General features: G+C 41.5%; 1 protein-coding gene across 4 annotated transcripts in view; it reads left to right on the top strand.

Moving 5' to 3' along the window:
- Positions 1–4,076: 4,076 nt before the first annotated feature.
- Positions 4,077–27,767, top strand: part of UVSSA (UV stimulated scaffold protein A) — a 59,933-nt gene continuing 36,242 nt past the window's right edge. For 3 of the 4 annotated variants that reach the window (XM_075194145.1, XM_075194146.1, XM_075194143.1), the window contains exons 1-7: positions 4,077–4,168; positions 5,210–5,326; positions 11,495–11,825; positions 17,043–17,163; positions 17,901–18,281; positions 20,154–20,263; positions 22,146–22,274. In XM_075194145.1, the coding sequence (XP_075050246.1) occupies positions 5,229–5,326; positions 11,495–11,825; positions 17,043–17,163; positions 17,901–18,281; positions 20,154–20,263; positions 22,146–22,274 (1,170 nt within the window). In that variant the 5' untranslated portion in view covers positions 4,077–4,168; positions 5,210–5,228. The other variant, XM_075194144.1, reaches the window with a different exon arrangement.

Here is a 27,767-nt window from a genome sequence, read left to right on the forward strand (position 1 = left end):
ACTGAGAGCTGAATGAAGCTTGCAACTATTTGCCTAGCAACTGTTACAACTCTGTCTGTTGTTTGTACCTAGCAGCAGTGCCTCATACCACCAGAGGTGCTGCTGTTCTGTTCCTGAACTCTTCTACGTGCCTGAAGGAGTTAATCTCCTTGCATTATGCCTGATTAGAACTGCACCTGTTGCACTGCTTTAAGTACCCGCCTCTAGCTGTGCTCTGTGCAGTTCATCCCGTTTGTTCCTGGCTGCTGCTAACCTGCTCCTGTGCTATTTGGTATATACCTGCTGGACTGAACTTCTGTGTATGACCCCTGCCTGTACCTTGGACCTGCCTGCTTGCCTGAGACCCCGAATCGTTTGCCTGTACCTTGGACCACGCTGTTTTGCCTGTTGCCCTGACCTTTTGGACAGACTTCTGGACCTCGCTAATTTGCTTGATCTCTGCTTGGCTACTTGGATTTGTTTGTCTGATCACTGCCTTATCCCTGGACTCTGTCTGCTTTCCTGGACAGCCTTGTGCCTTCTGGACTTGGGTAAAACTTATAATACCTGTTCCTGCCATTTTTACTATACAGTCTCCTTAGGAACCTGTTCTTATCAGTGGATCTGAGTAATCTTTGTTTGTGTATTTACCTGAATAAAGACACTTTGCTTTACCTTTCTGTTGCTCTTCGTGAATACACTGGGATTCATAACAGCAACCAGCTATATCAGTGAACTGCAGGAATGATCCTAGACACAAAAGTAGCAGTAATTGCACAGATGATAGATCAAACAGGAGAGCTCCTATTTCTTAACAGAGAGCAGCTTTAATAACCATTCACCCCCATAACTATTCATTTGTTGAACCACCTTAACAGCTATCACAGCCAGTAGTCTTTTGGGATATTCTCTTGTAGTGAGTTAACATCCAATCACCAAAGTCTTGAGTGAAGGTCAACCAGAAGCTTTATTGTGAGGATCCGCAGCAAAACATAGCTATGCAGAAAGTTAAACATATATTAGCTCTTTCATCGGGGCTGTGCGACACTTCTACTCTCCCCAGACATTAGCCAATGCTAGGCTAAATTTACGCAGTTAAATAGGTCCAACCTCCTCCCCTCTGAGGAATGGGTGGGACTTCCTCCTGAAGCCCCGGAGTTTAACCCTTTCCTCAGATGTGGCAGTTTCTCGCCCTGCCGCAACTCCATAAACTCTGAAGACCGACATAGCTATATTTGCTCACCATCTTTGCAAAATTGCTCATGTCGGATCAGGTTAGTAGGGGAGCGATGCTGGACAGGACGTTTGAGCTCTTTCCACATATTTTCATTGGGGACAAAGTTCAGTGTTATCCTTGCAGCATGCTTTGGAGCATTGTAGTGTTAAAAGACAAACTTCATCCCCTACTTTAAAGTTTTTGGCAGTGAGTAGCATTTTTTTTTTACAGGATTTGTTTGTATTTTGCACCATTCATCTTCGCGTTGTTTGCCCTTATTACTGAAAGGTAACCCCTGAACATGATGTTACCACCACAATATCTCACGGTGCAGATGGTGTTACCTGCCTGGTGTGCAGTGTTTGACACATCTCTGCAGTCTCTTCCAGATGGTGTTTTGCAATACTTGATGGCAATAACATGCTGTTTTTATTTAAGCCATGGCCTCTACCTTGTGAAACTCCATAAAGATACTTTTCGTATACTGAATTGAAGACTGTTGGTCCTTTTACATTATTTTCTAAGCTTGTAATTTTCATACTTGTTCATCATCTGTTTGATGGACTGTACTGAGCTCCGAGAAATGTAGAATGCATTTGCAGTTGTCTTGTAACCATCCTTAGTGTCACAAACGCCCAGCCTATCACAGATACAGCAATCTGAACAGCTGGCCGTGGCTGACGTCACTTTAGTCACTTAGCAATGAATACACCTTTTCTGCCACCACAAACGATTTATTACGGTGTCCTTACTTTCACCAAAACCACTTATTAAAGTTTCACAATTAAATTATATACACATGTAGCATGAGCCTCTCTGGGTTTTGTAAATTCACAAAGAATCACGGAGAACACACTAGATTAAATTTATTTAATCTGAAAAATGTTTCCAAGGATTCGCTACAAAAATTAATAACCTGACATACAATATGTTGCACAAATAAGTTTCAGAAAATAAATTAGGAAATAAAATCAGCGTCACTACTTACTAGTTAAGACTTGGGGTGTGAGGGAACTCAAGAAAAATATGGGACATTTCAGTCTTGATAGACCCCCTCAGGAAAATGCACACGTTATTGTCTAAGGCAGAAGATGTTTTTCACAGATGTAAAGTGAGAAACATCACTTTCAAAGTGAGCTAGGGCTGGCCTGAGCTCTGGACTGTTCACAGGGCCTGATTTCTCACCTTTACTCATTCGGCTTGGCTAGTGAGGTCCACATCCTCTGCATCCCAAAGCAACTCCTCAGACCTGCTTATCTATCTTCGGATAATTTCAAGAGATTAATGTCACTTGCGTAGTTTCAAACTCATGTCATTTAGCAAAGCACACGTTGAAATTACATTACAAGGTTACATAAAATATTCACATTGTCATACATGAATTCAGCAAAAAATAAGTCAGTCAAATAATCAGTCATTTGATATACTACATAATCGTCATACTTAGATTTACGCCCTTTATAATAATGTCTCTGACTAGTTTGGAATTTTCTTTCATTTCCACTTCGGATTTTTGGTCCTTACCATGCAGTGATCCACTAATTTTACACAGGAGGTGTCAGTGGACAAATTGTCTGACTTTATGATGTAATGTATTGCATCCAGGGCGCCGAGAGGGGGGGGGGAGCGGGTACTAATTACCCGGGCCCGGGTATGCCAGGGGGCCTGCGCCGACTGGTTTTTTTTTTGTTTGTTTTTTCAAAACAATTTTTTTTTGTTTTTTTTTTGCGGAGGGGGGGGGGGGGCCCTCGGTCGTTGGTGGGGGGAGCAGGGTGGTAAAAAAAAAAATTCATACTCACGTGATCGCGGCGCCGGAGTCCCTCCTCTCTGCTGCTCTGTGCTCCATTCAGACTGTCTGAATGCCGGGTGTGACGTCGTCATGTCATGCCCAGCATTCAGTCAGTCTGGAGCAATGGACCACAGAGCAGCAGAGAGGACCAAGAGAGAAGAAAAGGAAAAGGGAAGTAAAGGGAAGAAAACAGGGGGGCTGTCATAGAGGGGTTAAAAAAGAGCCTATTGATTTTGATGTGTTAGCCACGCCCCAATGGTCATTTGCCACGCCCCCAAATGCATGACCACATATAGGGGCAGCACGGTGGCTCAGTGGTTAGCACTTCTGCCTTACAGCACTGGGGTTATGAGTTCGATTCCCGACCATGGCCTTATCTGTGAGGAGTTTGTATGTTCTCCCTGTGTTTGCGTGGGTTTCCTCCGGGTGCTCCGGTTTCCTCCCACATTCCAAAAAAAACATACTGGTAGGTTAATTGGCTGCTATTAAAATTGACCATAGTCTGTGTGTGTCTGTTAGGGAGTTTAAACTGTAAGCCCCAATGGGGCAGGAATTGATGTGAGTACTCTGTACAGCGCTCCGGAATTAGTGGCGCTATATAAATAAATGATGATGATGATGATGATGATGATGATATAAGGGGGGCCCCATTCATTTGTTGTACCGGGGCCCTGAATTCCTCTTGGCAGCCCTGATTGCACCTATGCAATTGGATTTTGCAATTACAATAGGGGTGTATGAATACTTTATTTAGATTTAGTTGTTTCTTATCCTAATTCTTATTCTGGATCAGCGCCAAAAAATCATCTTAATCCCATTTCAAATTCAGATTCAAAACCAATGTTCCGTGGGCTCAGTACTTGTTCAAGACCCTGAATATAAAAAATACCCAGTGGATCTAACACTGCTTGAAATATGTTACTGCCAGTGATAGGTAACAGATAAGGATTATACAATGACATGGTCTCAGTAGTCAGAACACACATGTAGTATGTTGGCCGGCACATGTCAGTATATGACAGACGAAGGTTGTGTATATCACCATGACAACAGATAGCCCCGCCCAGCCAACGGCACGACACTGCAGGCGATCCCGGTGACGTAGCCGGAATGGGCGTGTCTGGGGAATGCCTGTGATCAGCGCTGGTGTCATGTCCGGGTTCCGTACAGCGACCTCAGTCCAGGTATCTGTCCGTACATAGCTGTGTGTCTGTAGACGGAGGAGCCGGACCCCACCGCAGTGCATCCTCTCCTGCTGGGTGACGGGGGGCGCTGGGAGCAGCAGGGATTCAGAGCTGTGCGCCCGGGGTCCTGGGGATCCGTGCAGCGGGCAGAGATCAGGGTGTAACCTGTTCAATAGCATTACCATTACACTAGTGTACTATCTGTGGGTGTGGGTGTGTGTGTATATGTGTATATATATATATATATATATATATATATATATATATATATATATATATATATATATATATATAATGAATATGACATGCCTGGGCATGTGTGTTTTGCAAAAGATGTGCTCAGTTATATCATCATCATCATCATCATCATCTATTCATATAGCGCCAACATATTTCATAGCGCATTACAATTGGGATGTAAGTACGTTTGTGCCAGGGACGTGCCCTCCTAGATGTAGGTACGTTTTCCCTGGGGACGTGCCCTCCTAGATGTAGGTACGTTTTCCCTGGGGACGTGCCCTCCTAGATGTAGGTACGTTTTCCCTGGGGATGTGCCCCCTGGATGTAGGTAAGTTTGCGCAGGGGAGACACAGGTCCATTTGCGCCGGAGGCCTCCCAGCTAGATGCAGGTTCGTTTGCGCCGGGGGCGCGCCTGCTAGGCGTGGGTATGTTTGTGCCGGGGACGCGCCTGCCTAGACGTAGGTTCGATTGCGCCGGGGATGTGTCCGCCTAGACGTGGGTATGTTTGTGCTGGGGACGTGCCCGCCTAGACGCACATATGTGCCTGCCTAGATGCATGTAGATGTCCATGGGAGAGGTGCCCGTCTAAACACACGTGTCCACGAGGGATGTGCCCATCTAAACGTACGTTAGGTGTGTGCAGTACTTGTTGTAGGTGCATTCACTACCTGGCATCTGTGGTTTGTCCAGCCTTGTCTAATTGCAATTGCTCACTGCTGCATAGACCTTGCATTTGGAATAGGAAAAGAAAGAAAATCTGCTATGAATTAAAATGTAGCTGTGTTTTTTATTTGTTCCTAGGCATGTGTGACTTGTAAAGATGGACCAGCAACTGGAGGAGTTGGTGGAGTCACTGACTACTTCTGGAGAGCCACAGCTCAACCCACAAATACTGAAGCAGTTGAAGAAAATTTGCAAGTATGTGATTATTTATAAGAATTTATATCTCTGATTTTAAGATTAAAACAAGTCTTATTTTGCGTTCTGAAAATCTTTTTAAAAAGCTGATTCTTCATCTCGGATGCTGCCATGTTCTTGGAAAACAAAGGTCTGTGCTTGTGAGAGAGCTTACAATCTAGGGGGTAGAGGGTGGAGCTGAGCCTGCAGCTCAGATGTACCAGTATGAGTAATGTAGGTGGGGTGGGGTAGGCTCTAGTAACTAGATCAGTTTTCTGAGAGTGTTTAAAGATTTGAAGTCTGGGCGAGTGTCAGATCAGTTTGTGGTAAGGAATGGTGTAGGGCAGGCCTTGCCAACCTTTGGCTCTCCAGGTGTGAAATTACAAGTCCCAGCTTGCCCTGCCAGCTATTGGCTGGCTATCTGCTGACAGAGCATGCTGGGGCTTGTAGTGTCCACAACACGTGGAGAGCCACGGGTTGACCTGGCCTGGTGTAGCGGGTAGCAGGCCTGGAGAGTGAGAGTTGGTCAGAGGCAAATCTTAGAGGGAGCAAGGGGAGAGTATTTTGGGATGAGGTATAAGATGGATGAAGTTGTTGAAAGCTTTGTATGTCGGGTATGTATTTTGAACTGGGTGTGGCAGATGTGGAACAGCGAGGGAAATTTCATTCTTGTCACGGCTTTTAGGGTGAACTTAAACGTGGGGTCATGCAGGGCTGCGGAGTTAGTACGATGAACCTTCGACTCAGACTCCTCTATTTTACCGCTTGACCGACTTCTACTCGGACTCCCGACTCAGACTCCTTCATAAATCGCAAATGTATATTAATTCATAATAACAAATTTACTGCACAAGGCATTTTCATCATACACAGTAAATCATCAGGCTACCTGGATTAATGGAACATAAAATAAATTGTATTAACATTTCTGAACAAGAAAACAGTGCTAAATTCCCATGAAAGTAAATATCAACCCCACCATAATAATTTATTTTATATAGCGTGTGCTGTACAGAGAACTCATTCACATCAGTCCCTGTCCCTTTGGAGTTTATAGTCTAAATTTCCTAACACACACACAGACCAAGGTCAATTTGATAGCAGCCAATTAACCTACCAGTATGTTTTTGGAGTGTGGGAGAAAACCAGAGCACCCAGAGGAAACCCACGCAAACACGGGGAGAACACACAAACTCCACACGGATAAGTATACCTTAAAACTAAAGATTATATAAAATGTAAGACTAACAAAACAGGATCATAATAAGATGTCCTCTGCTTACAAACATTTTATAAATATATTGCCAAATAATTATCTAGAAATATATTTAACTACTACTGTACTATGTATGGCGAATCTAAAAGAAGATGGAATAATTATAGAAAAATAGTATATCTCTTTAATCAACATTATATAAACATCATTATATAAATAAGCCTTTTAGGTCACAGAATATATTTACTTGAACAAAAAACCTGAACAATTTTTTATTTTATTTTGTAGTTGGAGTCGGTACATTTTGTCCAACTCCACTCAAAATTGACTCTGACTCAGCCCTGGACACATGGGGCTAGATTTACTAAGCTGCGGGTTTGAAAAAGTGTAGATGTTGCCTATAGCAACCAATCAGATTCTAGCTGTCATTTTGTAGAAGGTACTAAATAAATGAAAGCTAGAATCTGATTGGTTGCTATAGGCAACATCCCCACTTTTTCAAACCCGCAGTTTAGTAAATCTAGCTCTGGGGTGTGTCGGCTAGGAGAAGGTTGAGAAGGGAGATGAGAGAGTGGATAAGTGTTTTCTAGCAATGAGTTGAGTGTGCGTTACAGTGTGAGTGAGCAGGAGAGTTTTCCATACAGAACAATGTGGATGGCTGCTCTTTGTTTGGTACTTGTTTAATTGTGGTTTGAAAGCAGTCATTGCCACTTCCAGCGTTTGAATGTGCTTCAAGCTTAAAGCATCTAATAGTGATTTATTTTGTTGTCATTGTGTTAAACACAATTGATAAAAATGTAACTTTTATTCTATTATTGAAAGATACACAAAACGGGAAAAAAAAGCAAACTATTATGTTTAATTGATCTATCACCGTCTATTAATATATAATTCACATCGGCGACCCTTTCTGACTGGGATTTTGGGGTGTGGAAAAAACATCAAGTGAAATCTGAGGAAAGATGATGTAAACCATTCGTTGGTTCAAAGATACAGAGTGAACCTATAAAACTCGCTGTGTTATCCCTGCTGGATTGAATGATCATCTCTTTCATCCTATGTATTTACTCTTTGATTTACTCCAGATTGCTATGTATAGTCGAGATCCAGTGCTGACTCTAGTTTAAGAAGACACATTACATAACCTCTATGTCTTCAGAAGTGATTGGCAACAAAACTGACGATGTGCAACAGAAGCATTATAATGTCCATGAAATATTGATAAATTAATCATTATTACCCCTAGAACAAGAATGGTCCTGATTCTACGTGTATATAGGTAGCTGCAGAGAGTGCGATGAGGCCTGGTAACTAGGGGGCCCTAGAAACCATCATCTGAGTAATTGTCATGTCTCAGGCACAATCAGGATACCCTGTGATGCCGTTTGGTTGGATAGAGGGTGGGCTTGGTGCCACTGTTTAAGCTCATATTTGGAAGGGAAGTTTTGCCATGCGCTATGTGTTACCCCTGGTGCGTAGAAGAAAAGCGCTATTATTATCATTTATTTTTTGGGCGCCACAGGGTTTTCGCAGCGCCTTACATAGTATGAACAGTAGACCATACAGGGTAAAACATCACAGAACAATAAACACTAAGTACCAATGCTTCGGAAACTCCGGGCAGACATATGGAGTGAGGGCGGAGCAGAAGAGTCGGTATGAAGACAGGAGGGGAGAGGGGCCCTGCTCATACAAGCTTACATCCTAAGGGAGGGTGGACAAAACAGGCACGAAGGGAGGCAGTGATGCAAGGGAGAAAAAGGGACCAGGGGAGAGGGGGAGAACAAGCAGAGCAGATGAGGGGTTAAGTGAATGGTTGTAGGCTTTGAGGAACAGGTGAGTCTTGAGTGCACGTTTGAAGGAGCACAGATTGGGAGCGAGACGGATGGAGCGAGGGAGGTCATTCCAGTGCAGGGTGAAGTCTTGGACTCGGGAGTGGGAAGAGGTAATAAGAGTGGAGGAGAGGTGACGGTCGTTTGCCGAGCGCAGGGAGCGAGCGGGAGTATGAATGGTAAGGAGGTTAGAGATGTAGGGAGCAGTAGACTGGGAGAGAGCTTTGTAAGTGGTAGTAAGGAGTTTAAAGAGGATTCTGTAAGGGAAAGGGAGCCAGTGTAAGGCCTGGTAGAGAGGGGAGGCAGAGGAGGAGCGACGTGAGAGAAAGATAAGTCTGGGAGCTGCATTGAGTACAGATCGGAGCGGGGAGAGAGGGAGGCCAGTGAGGAGGAGGTTGCAGTAGACCAGGCGGGAGATGATGAGTGCATGGATGATGGTTTTGGTGGCGTCTTGTGAGAGGAAGGATCAGATGCGGGCGATGTTGCTCAGTTGGAAGCGACAGGCTTGAGCAAGGGATTGGACGTGGGGGGCAAAAGAGAGAGAGGAGTCAAGGGTGACACCCAGGCAACGGAGTTGGGTGACAGATGAAATGGTAGTGTTGTTAACAATGATAGAGAGGTTGTGGTGAGAGGGGAGTCTGGAAGGAGGAAAGACTTTGAGTTCCGTTTTGGAGATGTTAATTTTGAGAAAGCGTGAGGACATCCAGGAGGAGATGGCAGAGAGGCAGTCAGATACACGAGAGAGGAGGGTGGACGAGAGATCAGGAGAGGAGATGTAGAGTTGAATGTCGTCAGCATAAAGGTGATACTGAAGACCAAAGGAGGAGATGAGCGCACCAAGGGAGGAAGTGTAGAGCGAAAAGAGAAGGGGTCCGAGAACAGAGCCCTGGGGGACTCCTACTTGGAGGGGCGTGGGGGCGGTGGAAGAGCCGGGCGTGGAGACAGAGAAGGTGCGGTTTGCAAGGTAAGAGCAGAACCAGGCGTGGACAGAACCAGAGAGGCCTAGAGAGAGAAGAGTTTGCAGAAGGAGGGGGTGGTCCACGGTGTCAAAGGCCGCGGAGAGGTCGAGGAGGATAAGTAAGGAGAAGTGACCCCCGGATTTGGCTGATACGAGGTCATTGGTGACTTTAACCAGGGCAGTTTCAGTGGAGTGTAGGGGGTGGTAACCAGATTGGAGAGGGTCAAGGAGGGAATTGTCAGAGAGGTATCTGGTGAGACGACAGCAGACTAACCGCTCAAGAAGTTTGGAGGCGTAGGGGAGAAGAGAGAGAGGGCGATAATTGGCGACGGAGATGGGGTCAAGGTTGGGTTTTTTGAGGATAGGAGAGATGAGAGCATGTTTGAATGAGGAGGGTACAACACCAGAGGAGAGCGATAGGTTGAAGAGGTGTGCCAGGTAGGAGCAGGCAGTGGGAGAGAGAGAGCGAAGGAGGTTAGAGGGGATTGGATCAAGAGGACAAGTGGAGGGAGGAGAGGAAAGAATAAGGGAGCGAACTTCATCGCCTGATGTGGGGCTGAAGGAGCTCCAGAGTTGTTTGTTAGAGGGAGGTGAAGCAGTAATGGCAGCGGGAGAGGGGTTTGAGGAGGCGATGTTAAGTCTGATGGCTTCAATTTTGGAGGAGAAAAAAGTGGCGAAGTCACCAGCTGAGAGGGAAAGAGGGACGGGAGGGGGGGGGGAGAAAGGAGCGAGTTAAAGGTGGCGAAAAGATGTCTGGGATTAGAGGACTGAGAGGAAATGAGGGATTTAAAGAAGGTTTGTTTAGCCAGGGAGAGGGCCGAGCAGAATGAGGAGACGATAAATTTAAAGTGAAGGAAGTCAGCCAGGGAGCGAGATTTCCTCCAGAGACGTTCTGCAGTGCGATAGCACTTTTTAAGGAAGCGGGTGAGTTTGGAGTGCCATGGCTATGGGTACTGTCCTTTCCATGACGTTCAATGGTCCTTGACCGTTATCTTCATCAATGTGTCTGAAAGAACACAGGTTGTGATGGATCAGTAATGGTGTAATGGGGCTGGTGAAATAGCCTGTGTAAGCATTGTAGCTGACTCCTGGTTAAAGTAGAGCCAGCGCTGTGTTAAAAGGATTTCTACGTCAGTCAGATGAGTCATTTTGTATAAAGATTTCGAGCAAATTGAGAATTAGTGTTGAAGTATCCTGCGGAACATAAGAGTTAACCAAGGTGTGTGATATCTAGTCAGATATTTACCACACTACTGACGTACTTGGCACAGTTCTGACTCCTAGGCTAAGAAGACAACCTGTTCTACCAGTGCTCTGTGTATAATATTGGAATATAGGGCACTGTGACTGTAATCTACCGTTAGTCATTTTAATGTCTGACCCAATAAGTGTTCTGTTCAATAACCGATAGAGCAGCACCTGATAACTTACAATTCTTCCTTTGGTTAGGGAATACCAAATGAATTGAAGTTACAGGAATATAAGGGAGCGTGTGCCCACACTAGTAGTTCTTTAATGGTTCGATTTAATTTTTTTATTTTTTAATTCACTAATGATTTGGAAAATGTTAAATTATGGAATTGGGTCCATTTCAAGCTTAGGTTTGAAATTAACTCTTGACTTGCTTGAAGTTGTTCCAATGTAATCCCTTCTACACCCACCTAACATAACTAATGGTAACATGTCTGGTACCTCCATGGTTTCAGCAGCATTACTGAGTATCCGGGATGAGATGATTTATTTAATAGTTATATTAGGTATGTAATGTGTATGTCATGTTACATTAATAGAACATTTGAAAGTGTTGTTAAAGCGAGTTCACTGTCCCTCATCAAACATTTTTGTTGTCATTCTTGAACTCCTACTTGTCTGAAGTTCTGAAGTGGGTGAGGACAGAACAACTTCTAGCCAATCAGATTGTTTACAGCAGTATAGAGTGTTCTAAGAGGTGAGTCAGCTGGTCTTAACCAATCATGTGATTGTGTCTGTGAGGACACTTCAGCATGTGACAGGGGGCAGTGTAATGATACATGGAGGGGACCAGAGGCAGCAGGGAGACTGTGACTTAAAAGGTGGAAGGCAGAGAGTCCTCCCAACAGCACAGATGCAGGAAGATTGTGGGGTCACATGCTTCTAAATATGAAACAAATTCATTTATGTAACATGTTGCGTTTATTTTGCAGGTCTTCAGATGAAAATATCAACCACGTGTATCACCTGTTGATGACGCAGCTGAACCAGGATCACGCAGAGATCCGGCTATCCGCCTTCCAGATCGTTAGCGAGCTGTTTGATCGCTCACATCAGTTCCGCACGCTGCTGATTTCCAACTTCCAGGAGTTCCTGGAGCTCACCGTGGAGACGGACTATGACCAACCGCTGCCACCTCCCAGGGAAGTGGCTCAGAAACTCAAGGTTCTGGCTATTAAGACTGTACAGGAATGGCATGAGAAATATGGGGATGCGTACAAGAAATTGTCTTTGGGGTTCCACTTCCTGAAGCAGAATAAAAAGGTAACAATCCTGCGCTTCTCAAGTTAGAAATTGATCTGAGGTATATGGAGACACTCACAAATGGCCATCACATCATCCGAGAAAATTTTTAGGTGCTTTTTTTGCCAATACATTAAAAACATTTAAATGTATGTTGTTAATTAGTCCCTTTGATTAGATGTTTAGAGGAGAAGAGACCTTCAATCTGCCACCTGTGACCACACCATAAATGACCTGAGGGTCACTGTACTCGTAGACAGTAGACTTAGCAATAGTGCTCAATGTCAAGCTGCAGCTGCAAGGGCCAATAAAGTATTGACATGCATAAAAAGGGGCATAGATATAAGGGAAAACTGTAATTTTTTCAGTATATAAATCGTTGGGAAGACCTCATCTTGAATATGGAGTACGGTTCTGGGCACCACTCTGTAAAAAAGACATTTTTGGAACTAGAAAGGGTTCAGAGAGGGGCAACAAAATTAATAAAGGGTATGGATTCATTAAGTTATGAGAAAAGGTTAACCAGTTTAGGCATGTTTACTTTAGAAAAGAGGCGTCTAAGAGGGGATATGATTACTATATACTAATACATTAAGGTTCAATACAGAGAACTTTCATGGGAACTTTTTACCCCAAGGACTGAACACAGGACACGCGGTCACCCCCTAAGGTTAGAGGAGAGGAAGTTTCACAACCAGCACAGGAAGGGGTTCTTTACAGTAAGGGCAGTCAAAATATAGAATTCACTACTAGGGAAGATTGTTTGTCAATTGATATGTTTAAGAAAGGGTTAGACATTTGTAGCAGAAGAGGGTATCCAGGGATACGACTGTTAATTAAAATGAAGAATAGTAGTGGATCCAGGGAGAAATAGGACTGTAATATTGGGTCAGGAGGGATTTTACCCGATTGAAACAGATTGGTGGTTGCTTCATCTGGATCAATTTCAAATATAAGAGAGAGATCACAGGAGATCCAAAATAGGTTGAAAAAAAAAATACACCAGTCCATCAAGATCAATCTGGTCAATTATGTTACTATGGGTAGAGGAAGAATTGACAATATGAACTAAGCTTTCAATAAAGCAATGCAAATGTTTAGTGTTAGTGGTTCTTTAAAGCCAATAGGACAGTGAAAAACATTAACTATAAGCCTATATTTAAAAGTACAAAATCTTTCCATAATATCGCCCCTTTAAGTACAGGGCAAATGAAATTGTTAAAGAAACATTACAAAGGGAAACGTATGTTTAAACACTGCCATCATATGTATGTTCCTCTAGACCAGGCCTGTCCAACCTGCGGCCCTCCAGATGTTTGTGAAACTACAAGTCCCAGCATGCCCTTCCAGCTATCAACTGGTTGTCTACTGGCAAAGCATGCTGGGACTTGTAGTTTCACAACACCTGGAGGGCCGCCGGTTGGACAGGCCTGCTCTAGACCATTGACTGTTCCCCAGTGATGCTGTACCCATCCCAAACTATTGTATTGTGTGTGTAAGATGATAATTACATATGAAGAACACAATCCTCTTCCTCTTCACAGAGCCTTCCTGTCAATCACTATATTCACTTTATATAATCCTACATCATCATCATTACAGTATTGTACATTCATGTTTCTATGTTAACATTAGACATATAACAATGAAAGCATGCCATGTGCAGGTATATGTCTTGTCCATTAGGCCAGTGCCAGTCTGTCGTAGACCCACAGGGTGCCGAATGTTCCCAGCATTATCATCATTTATTTATATAAGTAACATAGTAACATAGTTGATGAGGTTGAAAAAAGACACCAGTCCATCAAGTTCAACCTATTTTGGATCTCCTGCGATCCTGCACTTATATTTGAAATTAATCCAGAGTAGGAAACCGCCCATCTGTTTCAATTTTGAAAATCCCCCCAGACTCAATATTGCAATCCAATTTTTACCCTATATCCACTACTATCCTTTATTTTAAATTAACGGTCGTATCCCTGGATACACCTTTCCGCTAAAAATTTGTCTAACCCTTTCTTAAACATATCTATTGAATCTGCCATCACAACCTTCCCTGGCAATGAATTCCATATCTTGACTGCCCTTACTGTAAAGAACCCCTTCCTTTGCTGGTTGTGAAATTTCCTCTCCTCTAACCTTAGGGGATGACCACGTGTCCTGTGTATGGTCCTTGGGGTAAAAAGTTCCCATGAAAGCTCTCTGTATTGACCCTTAATGTATTTGTACATAGTAATCATATCTCCTCTTAGACGCCTCTTTTCTAAAGTAAACATGCCTAAACTGGCTAACCTTTCCTCATAACTTAATGACTCCATACCCTTTATCAATTTTGTCGCCCTTCTCTGAACCCTTTCTAGTTCCAAATTATCTTTTTTATAAAGTGGTGCCCAGAACTGTACTGCATATTCAAGATGAGGTCTTACCAATGATTTATACAGTGGCAAAATTACACTGTCTTCCCTTGCATCTATGCCCCTTTTTATGCATGCCAATACTTTGTTTGCCTTTGCAGCTGCTGCTTGACATTGAGCACTATTGCTAAGTCTACTGTCTACGAGCACTCCCAAATCCTTTTCCATTATAGATTCTCCCAAATTAATTCCATTTAATTTATAGATTGCATTCTTGTTTTTGATCCCTGAATGCATAACCTTACATTTATCTGTGTTAAACCTCATATTCCATTTAGCCACCTAATCCTCCAGTTTATTTAAGTCCCTCTGTAGAGAAGCTACATCTTGCTCTGATTTTATTACCTTACAGAGTTTAGTGTCATCTGCAAAAATAGAAACTTTACTCTCTAAACCATCACCAAGGTCATTAATAAATATATTAAAAAGGAGTGGTCCCAGCACGGAACCTTGAGGAACTCCACTTAAGACCTTTGACCAATTAGAAAATGTTCCATTTATCACAACTCTCTGTTCCCTATTCTCTAACCAGTTTTCGATCCAAGTACAAATTTTGATTTCTAGACCCAGTTCCCTTATTTTGTAAACCAACCTCTTGTGTGGCACTGTATCAAAGGCCTTTGCAAAATCTAAGTAGACCACATCTACTGTCCTGCCCTGGTCTAAGTTCCCACTAACTTCCTCGTAGAAACTAATTAGATTAGTTTGACATGACCTATCCCTCACAAATCCATGTTGATTCCCACTAATAATTTTATTGCGTACCAAGTAATCCTGAATACTGTCCCTTAAAATACCTTCCAGTAGTTTCCCCACTATTGATGTCAGGCTTACAGGTCTATAATTCTCTGGTTGTGATCTCGTCCCCTTTTTAAACAACGGCACCACATCTGCTATTCGCCAATCCCTTGGTACTGAGCCTGATGAGATTGAATCTCTGAAAATTAAGAATAGCGGTCTAGCTATTTCCAAGTTTAATTCCATAAGGACCCTTGGGTGTATGCCACCTGGACCTGGAGCTTTATTTATCTTAATATTCTTCAGTCGCCTTTGGACTTCTTCCTCTGACAACCAAGTATTAATTAATGGCATGGTTTCATTTCCATTTTTATGTATTACTCCTGCCATTTGTTCCTCTCTGGTAAATACTGAAGAAAAGAACGTGTTTAATATCTCTGCTTTTTCCTTAGTATCATTTATCAATTCACCCATCTCACTTCTTAGGGGTCCTATATTATCTTTTTTAATCCTTTTGCCATTTATATACTTAAAAAACTTTTTGGGGTTTGTCTTACTTTCTTTTGCAACGTGCCTTTCATTTTCTAATTTAGCCAATCTAATTTCCTTTTTGCATGTTTTATTACATTCCTTGTACCTACGGAAGGACTCCTCTGACCCTTCAGACTTAAACTATTTAAATGCACGCTTCTTCCTTTGCATTTCTTCCCTTACCTTTTTATTTAGCCACATTGGTTTAGACTTAATTCTTTTACATTTATTTCCCATAGGAATGAACTTATACGTGTATGTTTCCAACAACATTTTAAAGACAGCCCACATTTCTTCCGTATTTTTTCCTTCAAAGGCTTTGTCCCAGTCTATGCTCTTTATAGACTCCTTTAGTATATTAAAATTTGCCTTTTTAAAGTTTAAAGTCCTAGTTGGTCCCTTATACTGTTGTTTCTGGAAACTAATTTCAAATGAGACCATATTATGATCACTGTTTCCCAAGTGCTCCTTTACTTGAATATTTGATATTACGTCTACATTGTTTGTTATTACTAGGTCCAGTATAGTCCGGTTCCTAGTTGGTTCCTCAACTAATTGGGACATGTAATGGTCTTTTAGCGTGCTCAGAAACCTATTTCCCCTAGCTGTACCGCAGGTCTCAGTACTCCAATCAATGTCCGGATAATTAAAATCCCCCATAATTAAAATTTGACCTAGTTGTGTAGCCTTTTCAATTTGCTGTAGAAGTTGGGCTTCCTCAATCTTACTAATATCTGGCGGTTTATAGCATATCCCTATCAGAAACTTCTCTGAACTTTTTCCTCCGCTGGATATTTCCACCCACAATGCCTCTATATTATCACCAATATTCTCGTATATAACTTCCTGATTACTTGGTTTTAATTCTGGCTTAATATAAAGACATACTCCTCCTCCCCTTTTATTTACCCTATCCCTCCTGAAGAGAGAATAGCCTTCCAAGTTGACTGCCCAGTCATGTGTATTATCCCACCAGGTCTCAGTAATACCTATAATATCATACTGCTCATTCATTGCTACTAGTTCTAACTCCCCCATTTTACCTGTCAGGCTTCTTGCATTTGCAAGCATACACTTAAGTCTATTGCCTCCCTTAGGTATTTCTTTTTGCTTTAAAAAGGGCCGCTCCTTATCGGCTATGCTTCCCTTTCCCCCCTCTCCACCCCCTTTACTCTTGTTAAATTCCTCCTTACTACTCTCGATGTCTATCCCATAAATACTTGCTTGCCCCTCCTCCCCGGAGCCTAGTTTAAAATCTCCTCCAACCTTCTAACCATCCTCTACCCTAGCACTGCAGCCCCCTCCTCATTCAGGTGCAATCCATCACGACAATAAAGATGGCAACTGACCGAGAAATCAGCCCAGTGCTCTAAGAATCCAAAATATAGCGCCAACATATTCCGTAGCGCTTTACAATTGGGGACAAACATAGTAAACTAATAAACAAACAGGGTAACACAGACAAAGAGGTAAGAAGGCCCTGCTCGCAAGCTTACAATCTATTGAGCTCCCCCTGATATTGCTCCTGATGACCCCTGCAGTGTTCTCTTGTCAGGTGGATTTCCAGGATGTGAGGACGCAGACGTTGGCCCAGCGGAAAAGAGAAGAAGAGAAGCAGAAACGCTTGGAGAACATTTATAGGGAGAAAGCCAATAAAGCAAGGAGTGAAATGGAAGGTGAGAAAACGCTAACGGAACGTTCTGCTCCTTTGTTCTATTATAGCGTCTCTTCCTTCTATATGAAACAGAACTGCTCACATGTAATATATTCTTTCTTCCATACAAGAAGCTATCCTTGTGTGTCATGTGATGGCCACTAGAGTCGGTGTTGCTCAATAATAAGGATAAGAATAAGAAGACTTAACAATTGGAGTTAATGGCTGGTAGTGGGGTGCAGCTGTTGCGGTTATAGACTTGATCTAGAGGACGTTATTTGCCCTAATAGATTTACAACCATAGAAGAGAAAACGTTCTTTCTCATATATTTATTTTTTTTCTAAAACTTTAAATGTGATCTCATTTATAAGTATTGTGGATATGTAAGTATTTAAACATACGGATCAATATAAGTTTTTTATATTTTTGGGATCTTGTATTCATTGTAGGTTGGACCACCTACTGTATCACATATGAAAGCGTAAAATGTGTATGGTGTAGATAGTTCTTCTCTCTGTATTGCCAAATGGATTACTCAGGCTCGGATACTTTACATTTACTGTACGTTTGTTCATGGAAAATGTATGTGATTAAAGGGACGCAAGTAGGCAAGGCCTATTTATATGTGTTTTGTATACATGCTGCTTGGTTATAACAATTTCCCTAAAATTTTATTTTACTTGGAATTTGGGCCGGTAACAACATCCTTTCTCTGTACTGTAATCATATTTTTGAACTTTTTTTTCTTTCATCATCAGAAATGCTGGAGGACATTCAGTCCTGCCTTACCGAGATGCAGAATTGCTTTAAACTGCTGTTGCCGGATCCTGAAGAATTCAGTTTGATTGATGAGGAGAGGGATGAAAGAGCGACTGCTTCAGAGACCAACTCTTCTCGTTCCAAACCAAACCACCCAGCGTCACATGACGACGAGCAGCCATGTTGTAGCAAGGATTTACCCGCCTCTGCGATGCCCAGCTTCAGTCATGAAAATGGACCAGAGGAGAGGTTGGATAACACCTCGAAAGAATCCGATTCAGAAGAGTCCGACGATGACTTTGAAGCGGTTGAAGAGTCTTTTCTCAGAGACCATGGGCTCGGATCTCACAAGTATTCGCTCAACATTGAAATATCGACAGGTGACTACACACTAATCAGGATACTGATAGTCATGGGGGGAATTTATGAGTTAGTTACCATATGATTAAATAGAGATGACCTAATATGTTGTGACATCTATAGATATGTAGTGGAGAAATGTATAATCTTATCTTGCTTTTTAGTTGACAATTGTTTGCTGTACGGATTATTATTTACACAGACGTCCTGACTAGTGATTTTTAAGCGTCTAATACTGCACAGAATGAGGTGCCGGGAAACTGCTCTGCAAATACTGCAAGTACTGGAGTCATTTATCCTGCAGTCGGCGCGTATCCTCCGTTCGCATCCGCATCAACTATGGGCTGTAAAGCTAAAATTGTTTTGGTCAGTCCCAAATTTTAGCTGCTGCCTGTCTAGTCGGCAGACAAGTGTCGGTCCCAGTATTTGATTACAGCATTTTCTGAACTCTCTTCTCACGTCTTGTTCCATACACAATGAGATGTGAGAAAGTGCTCACAAAGTACTTGTCTGGATGAGACGTAACTGTGAAGCACCCAACCGGGGCCACAACTCAGGCTGTGCGAGAGGTGCAGCCAGCCAGGGTGCAAAGCAGAAGGGGGGCGCAGGATAAGCAATACTTCAGGTTGGTGTCAGTATAATTTAGGGCTAGGGGTTGTCATTTCTCCTTTCTTGCCCCAGGCGCTAAAATTTCTAGCGACGGCTCTGCGCGCAACTCGCACCAAAATGTTCACATCACACAAGCTGTCATTTACTCACAGTATATAAATCATTTCCATCCAATGTTTCATTTAAAGGGTAAGTCCACTTTCGTGGGCTCATAACAATATTTTAATGGTTAAATTTGAAAAATACCCCAAAGGCCTATATGGCAAACATAACTCCTATCCTATGCATCATCTGTGCCCTCCCTCCTAGTGCCGTTGCTGGCTGACCTTCCCCTCTCCCCTCTAGCTGTGCCTTGAGCTCACTGAGTTACTGTGATTATTGTTTACTATTCTGTGCTGTCTCACCTCGTATTGTAATCTTGTCTGTCCCTGTACGGCGCCGCGGACACCTAGTGGCGCCCTATAAATAAAAATTAATAATAATAATAATCTTCAACAGCTTGTGAGATGAACTCCATATAGGTATTGACTATTTTACATATATAATTTTATTCTATATACCTTGATTTTTCTGCAGGCTTTAATGGTATGTCACAGCGGTGTGAAAGGGCAGCGAGATGCGGGAGTCACTGTGTGTTTGTAGTGCAGAGTCTGGGGCAAAGTAATAGAGAGAATTCAGTATTGACGATTGATAGGATTGCGATACAAGACTGATACATTTTCTACATGTGATAAGAGATTGGATTACTAATATATGGAACAATCTCACCTTTAAGAAGGACTGTTTTGTCTACATCAGACTATTAATGTACTATCATTGAATCTCTATGGTGTTTAAACATTTGGAAGTATTATTATAAATTACAGCACCATTGGTTGGTGTGTCCAATTAATGTGCTTTATTTGATACAATTAGGATTGTTGGATGACAATCCAGACACCCACCCTAGGCAGCAGTATAGAGGAGCGCTCTGTAGCGATATCATTTTATGGTATATAAGACTCTGGTAGAGACACAGTGGTTCTCTTTTCTCAGCCGTCACAAATCAATAACACATTCATTTCATGTTGTGGTTGCCGGACATATTAACTGGTATTTAAAATGCATCAAACCCAAAAACATAATTTTCATTTAAAATATTAGGTGAATGTGATCCGGTTCCAAACCCCAGGACCTTTGCTGGTTCATCATGACTAGGGGCTAATATAGGAATACTTTGACCTGAAGGAATAAGACTGTCAGAGATAGGGTGAATGAAGTCTGATTATTTCTCTGTCTTCTAGATATGAAAGTAACGGAGAACAATGACAATGTGGATGTTGTAAACAACTTGACGGATGCTCAAAAACTGGCTAAGAACAAGTACTGGCCTGCGGTGCAATCCTGGATACAGGTACCTGCCATCATCATCATTTATTTATATAGCGCCAACATATTCCGTAGCGCTTTACAATTGGGGACAAACATAGTAAACTAATAAACAAACTGGGTAAAACAGACAAAGAGGTGATAAGGCCCTGCTCGCAAGCTTACAATCTATCGGACAATGGGAGTATGACACATGAGGTTAAGTCTACATTTGCAGTCGGCCCAGCCAGACTGCAAAGGTAAAAGTGACTCATAAGCTGAATGATCCTGTCACACAACAATGTTGGTCATAGGGTAGTTGTATAACGGGCGGTAATACGGCAATATAGTGAGGTTAAGAGGGTGGTTGAGGAATATTATAAGCTCGTCTGAAGAGGTGGGTTTTCAGAGAACGCTTGAAAGCTTGTAGACCAGAGGAGAGTCTTATTGTGCGAGGGAGAGAATTCCATAGAGTGGGTGCAGCACGAAAAAAGTCCTGTAACCGGGAATGGGAGGATGTAATGAGGGTGGATGAGAGACGGATATCTTGTGCAGAACGGGAGATATTTTGAGACAAGAGAGGAGATGTATGTTGTGTCTTATCCTCTGCTACACATGTTAAAAGGTGATCATGAATGATTTGTCCTTTTGGCCAAAGAACCACAAACCCCCACAGGTAATAAGCTGAGACTTCATTGATTTCAACTGTTATGACGGCACTGGCCCTCTCCTTTTGTATGACTCCAATGATCTACTCTGTGTCCTTGTGTAGAGCAAGTCTACAAGACTGTCACTCTCACTCTGCTGGCTCAGACAGAGAAGCATCTCCAAGCTGATGCTTTACTTGCTCTTTAAAGGATGCTGCTATTTTTAGAGGAAGCAATAGTAACAGTAATTAGACTAAGAGTTTTCTTCCGTAGTCTGAACTGAGCAGAGGATCTCATTCCTGGATGTTGCCTGTGACAAGTGAATCTGATGTAGCTGCATTAATATAGTTCCTAAAATGAATGCAAATAAATTAGAAAATGTGTTCACCTCCATTTGTTTTGGCAATCCCTAGATGTTTGTAATGGTCTGAGCAGGAGATCCTATTTTTTTCTGTTTATACTATACTTTTTATTCATTTTTACCTATTTCCACTCAAATCTACTTTTTTTGGGTGGAGTTTTCCTTTCATTCAACTTTAAGTGTGTTTCCGTGACAGAAATATTTGAGCACAGAGATTTGCGGTTCAGACAAACCCATTTTTCTATTGTAATATGATAAACACAAAGCAAGTTGTATTGTGTTTGTGTAGGGTAGCTAGCATCAATTTCATGTATGGTTTTCTGTATAGCAATGTTAGTACTAATGAAAGAAGAAGTAGCAGCTTTTTGTATAGGTGTGTATGTATTGTGTACATAACACCACACACACTGCCAATTATGTAGAGGCTTTTCAGAATGACCAGACACTACAGCCAATCAGAATCTGGAACTATTCCTGCTACTTGCATTGGCCAATCAGATCTGAGGACTATAGCTTATTAGCTGACCAGCTGACTTTTTGTGGGTAATAGCCAATCAGTACTGGTTTCTTTGGTTTTGCTAACTGTATAAGCCACACGTCCTGTGACCAAATGCGAACTACAAGACCCAGCATGCCTGGCACAACAACTGGCGACCACAGTATAGCTACTTCTGATCTACAATTTACTTTATGGATATGCAATGACAAATTTAGTAAACAATGGCATTTATCTTGTATAACGATCATTAATAATCGTTTCCAGTGGATCCATGTTTCCTTGTTGTAATCCGCCTGTCTCCCTCACACCAGGTTGTTGCATTTAATGACCTGCGTCATGTCAGTTTGGGCTGTTTGTGGGGTCCTCCGCTCACCCAGACACCGCGCTGATTTGTGCAACACAAATTTTGTTTTCTGTTTAGGTTTTTACAAAGGCCGGAACAACTGATGACAGCCTTAAATGCGCTATTGATCTGAAAAAGCAACTAGAAGCAGCTATGAAAAAGCACAAAGAGATGAATATCGATTGCCAGACGAGAGACAGGAGAGTGGTGAGTGGTTTGACCCCCCGAGTTACGTCATGTGATCTGACCTCCGTGGCCCATTCCCAGCTCCCCAGGCAGCTAATTGCAGCCAGAGAATCTGTTATTAGAGCTTCCCATGCATCAGAATTACCAAGAACTGTGAGGGTCTATATAGGAAAGACTTTGGGGTATATTTACTAAACTGCAGGTTTGAAAAAATGGAGATGTTGCCTTTAGCAACCAATCAGATTCTAGCTGACATTTCGTAGAAGGTACTAAATAAATGATAGCTAGAATCTGATTGGTTGCTATAGGCAACATCTACACTTTTTCAAACCCGCAGTTTAGTAAATCTAGCCTCTAGTGTGAAACTTCAAATAGAAAGATCAGCTGATATTCTTGTATCGGCAAAACCCTATTGTTGAGTTTCATATCTGCACTTTCAAAAATAACAATTTATAACAGTTTGGTTATTATTCCTTTGTGCAGGTTTGTATTATTAGGTGTTGCCTAGTGGATTGATTGCTGCTTACAGTTAATATTGTGGCCCCAGAAACACTATAATCATTCATGCTACTGCGGCAAAGACAGGAAAGGGGAATTTTCGACCTTTCCATTATCTGTGTGACCTTTGACACTGAACTTTTGGGTAAATAAATGAAAAGTTTGTAATTACAATTATAAACTGTTTCTAACTCCCAGCATATAGGCTAATAAAGTTCTTTAAAGACGTCTATTTTTATGCGTGTTTAAACTGCACGTCTCGCCTGTACACAGGGAAAGCACCCAGTTTGTGGGATGAAACAATATTCATAAGACTGCAGTTTACCAGTTCGCTCAGAACATTGCTGATGCACAGTGGGGGCGGCCATTTTGTGAGCTGAATGCGAGTCATGGTATTGGAGCCCATCAATTCACTATCTATGGCAGACATTTTGTGGGTTATCTGGCTATCCGTTTACTAGGAAGACACTAACGATGTCATGTCAGAATAAGTGATCCACTTTATTTCTTTACATTTACTTTGGTTGCCTGAATTTTTCTAAATATTATAGGTTATCTGAAATAGTTTTTAATACACTAATAAATCGTCTTAACTATAACCAAAGCGCTCACAAAAGGACATATATTTTATTTTTTTTTACTCCATGTAATTGCTTCCAAATCAGATTAATTGTGGACCATAGAAGTGTTTTTGGGGTAGATTTATCAAACTTTCTAAAAAGTACAGGTGTTGCCCATAGCAACCAATCAGATTCTACCTATCATTTTAGAAAATGTATTAGATAAATGATAGCTTGAATCTGATTGGATGCAATGGGCAACACCTCTACTTTTCCTTTTTTCCGACCCTTAAGAGTGAGTGTGTGTGTGTCTCTAATATAAGTTATTGGTTCATTTTTTAATCAAAACATTTAAGCTTGCCCCCTGTGTCAGGGGTCCTCATTTCTTGCAAGACCCTACAGGCACATCTATACTTTAGTCATCAGTGAAATGTAGTCAAAATGACGTATACTCGCCTCTCGACTAAGGAGCCTAAAACAGTATTGTTGTTGGTCTTTGTTTTGTGTTTTGTAAACCATACACAAATAATCTTTAATATGCTGGTTGGACAGTAGCTAAGGTAATATTTGCAAGCAAAATAGAACATTATTAAGCCAACACTTGGCTAAGCCAGGGTGGTAGCTGTGTGTGAACGTATCTCTCTCGTATACACACTGGTACTGGACCAGAAAATGGACAGTTACTCCATAGAGCATGCAGTCTATTATGCAATGTAGCGCGTACAATGCAACACCAAAAAGTCACTGAACGAATGCATGTTTAATGGTAAAAACCCCTGTCCCAGGCGTCGTTCTAGAATGTCCCTAAATAATTGGCTGGGCTTAGATCTGGGGACGGAGAAGCCATGACGCATGGATTACATCAGTGTCCTGATTATTAAACCATTGGGGGAGTATACCTTCCCTGTGGATGCAGGTATCGTCATTGCTGGAGGAGATGTTTTTTTTTTAATCAATGCCTAATCCAAGCCTTGATTTCAGTATTTTTGGTGTCCCCCATTTACACAGGTGCTTCCATTTTTTTGTCTATTGTATAATGTGAATATCTTATGCCAATCATCTGTGAGTCAATAAGCTTTTAAAACAGGCGAGTTTACAATCTGTTTCCTAAATCACAGTTAGGCAACCAGCTGTTGGGAAACTACAAGTCCCAGAATGCCATGCCAGCTTATAGCTGGATAGGCTCAGGTTGCCTGTGAGCCTTTAAAGATTACACTTGAAGAGTTCATTTTACTTTATAACCACTAGAGGGAGCACACTGCACACACAATTTTATTTCACACCTGATAAATTGAGCAGTACTATTATTATGTATTAAACACCAACACCTTAAGCAGTGCTGTACAGAGTACGGAATATATACAGGGCACAAAAACAATAACATTATTTTAATAATAGGAATGAAAACCCTGCTCAAAGAGCTTACAATCTAAAGCACTTTACTGTAACTCTGATGTAGTGTATTGTTTTCATCGCCCCGTTATAAAGTGTCATTTTCTAGCCTGTTTAACCCATTGATTTTTCATTTCTTTTTTTACACCGAGGGGGGTATTCAATTGTTAGCGAAATCCCCAGAAAAAGAGCGCTGGAAAAATATTAGCGTTAATACGGTAATTACTCGCTGAATTTCATCTCGCAGCTCAGAGCTGCGAGATGAAATTCAGCAAGTAAACTACCGTATTAACGGTATTTACGAGCATATTACCGTATTAATGGTAATATTTTTCGAGCGCTCATTTTTCCGGTGATTTCGCTAACAATTGAATACCCCCCCAAGTGTTCAATTTTGTCACAAACTGTTTTTGTTTTTAATTTCATAATTTTAAAATACCAAGTGGTCTTAAATCTGTTCCTTTTGTCTGTAGAATAACCTGCTTTCACCATTTAGTTGTAGCAGTTTAGGTCAGTGGATCCCAAACTTTCTCACCCTTAGGGTCTCAATAATTTTTACAAGGCACCCCTAAGCCAAAATTATTTACAAAGTAGTCCCCGCCTTGCTTACCACCAGCCCTGGCCGCGGCACCCCTGTGAGATCCGCGTGGCACACATTTTGGGAACCACTGGTTTAGGTGTTAACTCTGTGTGAACTTCTCACATATGAAATCACATCTGAGAACACAGCAATGGAACAGTAATGGAGTTCATTAAATGTCTTATTTGTAAATGGATCGTCAGCTTCTTATACGCTAATCTGAACTGTGTGAATGGGAGTTTTCTGTGTCTAATGACGGCAGAGGCTGTGATTTTTGGCACCTGAGACTGGTTCAATCTGACTTGTTGGATGTAATTCAGCCAATGACCGTAGCTCTGTGCTTACATAACCAACTGTTTTACCTCTATAGTCCACATAGAAGCCAACTGTATCCTTCAAAAAGTAGGAAGATCTTAAACTACAGCCGTTCCTCCTCAGTCCGAGGCTGCAGTTGAGAGTATTTTGCTTCATGTTGAAGTTGAGTAAGCCGTAGCTTTGCCAGATACAATGCCTTGACATCTTCACCATTGCTGATCCCATTGTCGGTGTGTAATGACGCTATGGATGTAATGGTAGATGCTGGCACTAAAATTTAAATGATCATTTGATTATGTAAAACGGCTTCATACTTTGATATATACATATTTTCCATTATTTTTCTCCTCTTAAACATAAGTTACGTATTGCATCACTTCACGATTTCTTTCCAATAATTTTATTTAACCAAAAGTAATTATTACTTAAATCCTGAGGACACTTTCATGCTGACATTTTCTCTTAAAAACAATTTTTCATAATGTTAGATTCCTTGACTTATGGTACCTGCTCAGCTGTCTGACCTCCATATGTTTGTGGAGCGAATTAGAGAGCCGCTGAGAACCGAACTTTATTAATGGCAAAACACAATAGGTACAAGGCTGCCTATTGTGTGAGATCTTTATTGTGGCAACACACATCCATATTGTCCAATTGGCCCTGTATTGTCATCTAGCACCCTGATAAATACATGCCCATGAAGGTAGGTTCTCATTGAAATACATGGACCATATGCCAACTGTACCTGTATGTGATCCGGGAATTCTGGTCGATCAGGACACCGCTCTGACTGGCATATGGCCAGCAATTTAGAGACTAAGAAAACCACTGGTCACTGTTGTGGAGTTGGTCAATGGTCCGTGTCGCAAATTTTGTGTGTCTGTATAAATGTTGGACCAGTTGAAGTGTCTAGGTGAAGGCTAGATGGTCCTTGGCATGCTGGCATCACTTCTATACTAAGGACATTTAGAAGCAAAGCAAACAACTGGAGCAAATTTGCACCAGCATAACCCATGCCAGGATGCACCTGGTGCAAAAGCAATTATTATTATTTTTTTGCATGCACGGAAATTACTGGCTTCTTTTGCATGTAGCGCACACAGTTGAGCTAAGAAATGCACCCTCATAGTGGCTCTTCATTAAGCCCCTCCCACAATGGGCGTGTTCTATATATACCGCTCCATGAGACAACGGAAAAGTAGGTTCGGGTGGGAGCGAACTTTTAATTCAATCATAGTTATTATTTAAACATCTCGCTTTATTCTTAGTCGAAAAAGTACTGTATTGGGAGAACCCAGCAAAATCATTTTAATTATGATTATCAATTAAAAAAGTTTAGGAAATTAAATATCTAACATACCATAAATGGCTGGTAACCATTAATTAATTTTTTTTAAATTAATTTAGTGTTCCCTAAAATATCTGTAAAAGTGCTGGTGTAGATTATTCAAGAATGTTAGCAAAAAAATGAGGAGCACAGCCTCTGAGTTCGTTGCCACTTTGTTGTTTGGTAAGTGAGTCTGGCCCCGTAATATCATGTGCGATAACGCAATCAGAAATCCTTTAAAGATGAAAACAAAGCGATCTTCCCTGGAGAGAAATTAGCATCTCGGTATCTGATTGAATTTTTTTTTTTCTGTTCTTGTAGCGCTAATGCAGTTTGGGCGCCCTATCAAATTCAGTGAAATTGGCCATGAAATTCATTGCCCTGTAAATAAAGATGATTCAAATGAAAACAAAACCCCGCTCCGTTCAGGAATATACAGGGCGTAATGAAAATAAATGTTGGCTGTTCAAGTCTCGGATAAACACTTTGTTCCTGCTATTTAACCGCTTCTTTCTGTCAGGCCTAAAGTTTTGTATTTTTCCACTTATGTAAAATTCAGATGGAATAAAGATATATAAAACGAGGTGCCAAACAGAATTTTTTACCTGTCATGGTGGTGATCCCTTATATTATGTCAAATGCCTAGAGAATAGGAAAACTATTGGATCTCTAAAATGTTCCCATGTATCAGCAAGACTTAATATTCAGATTTATGTTTTGCTATATATTCAATTAATTCACGTTGTCTAAATAAGCAATTTTGTTTTGAAATTAAAATGATAAAAATTCAAAAAAGTGACTGTTTTGCGAGACGATAGATTAATCTATATTTAGGTTTTGTT

This window comes from Mixophyes fleayi, chromosome 1, assembly GCF_038048845.1.
Source record: "Mixophyes fleayi isolate aMixFle1 chromosome 1, aMixFle1.hap1, whole genome shotgun sequence".
NCBI lineage: Eukaryota > Metazoa > Chordata > Amphibia > Anura > Limnodynastidae > Mixophyes > Mixophyes fleayi.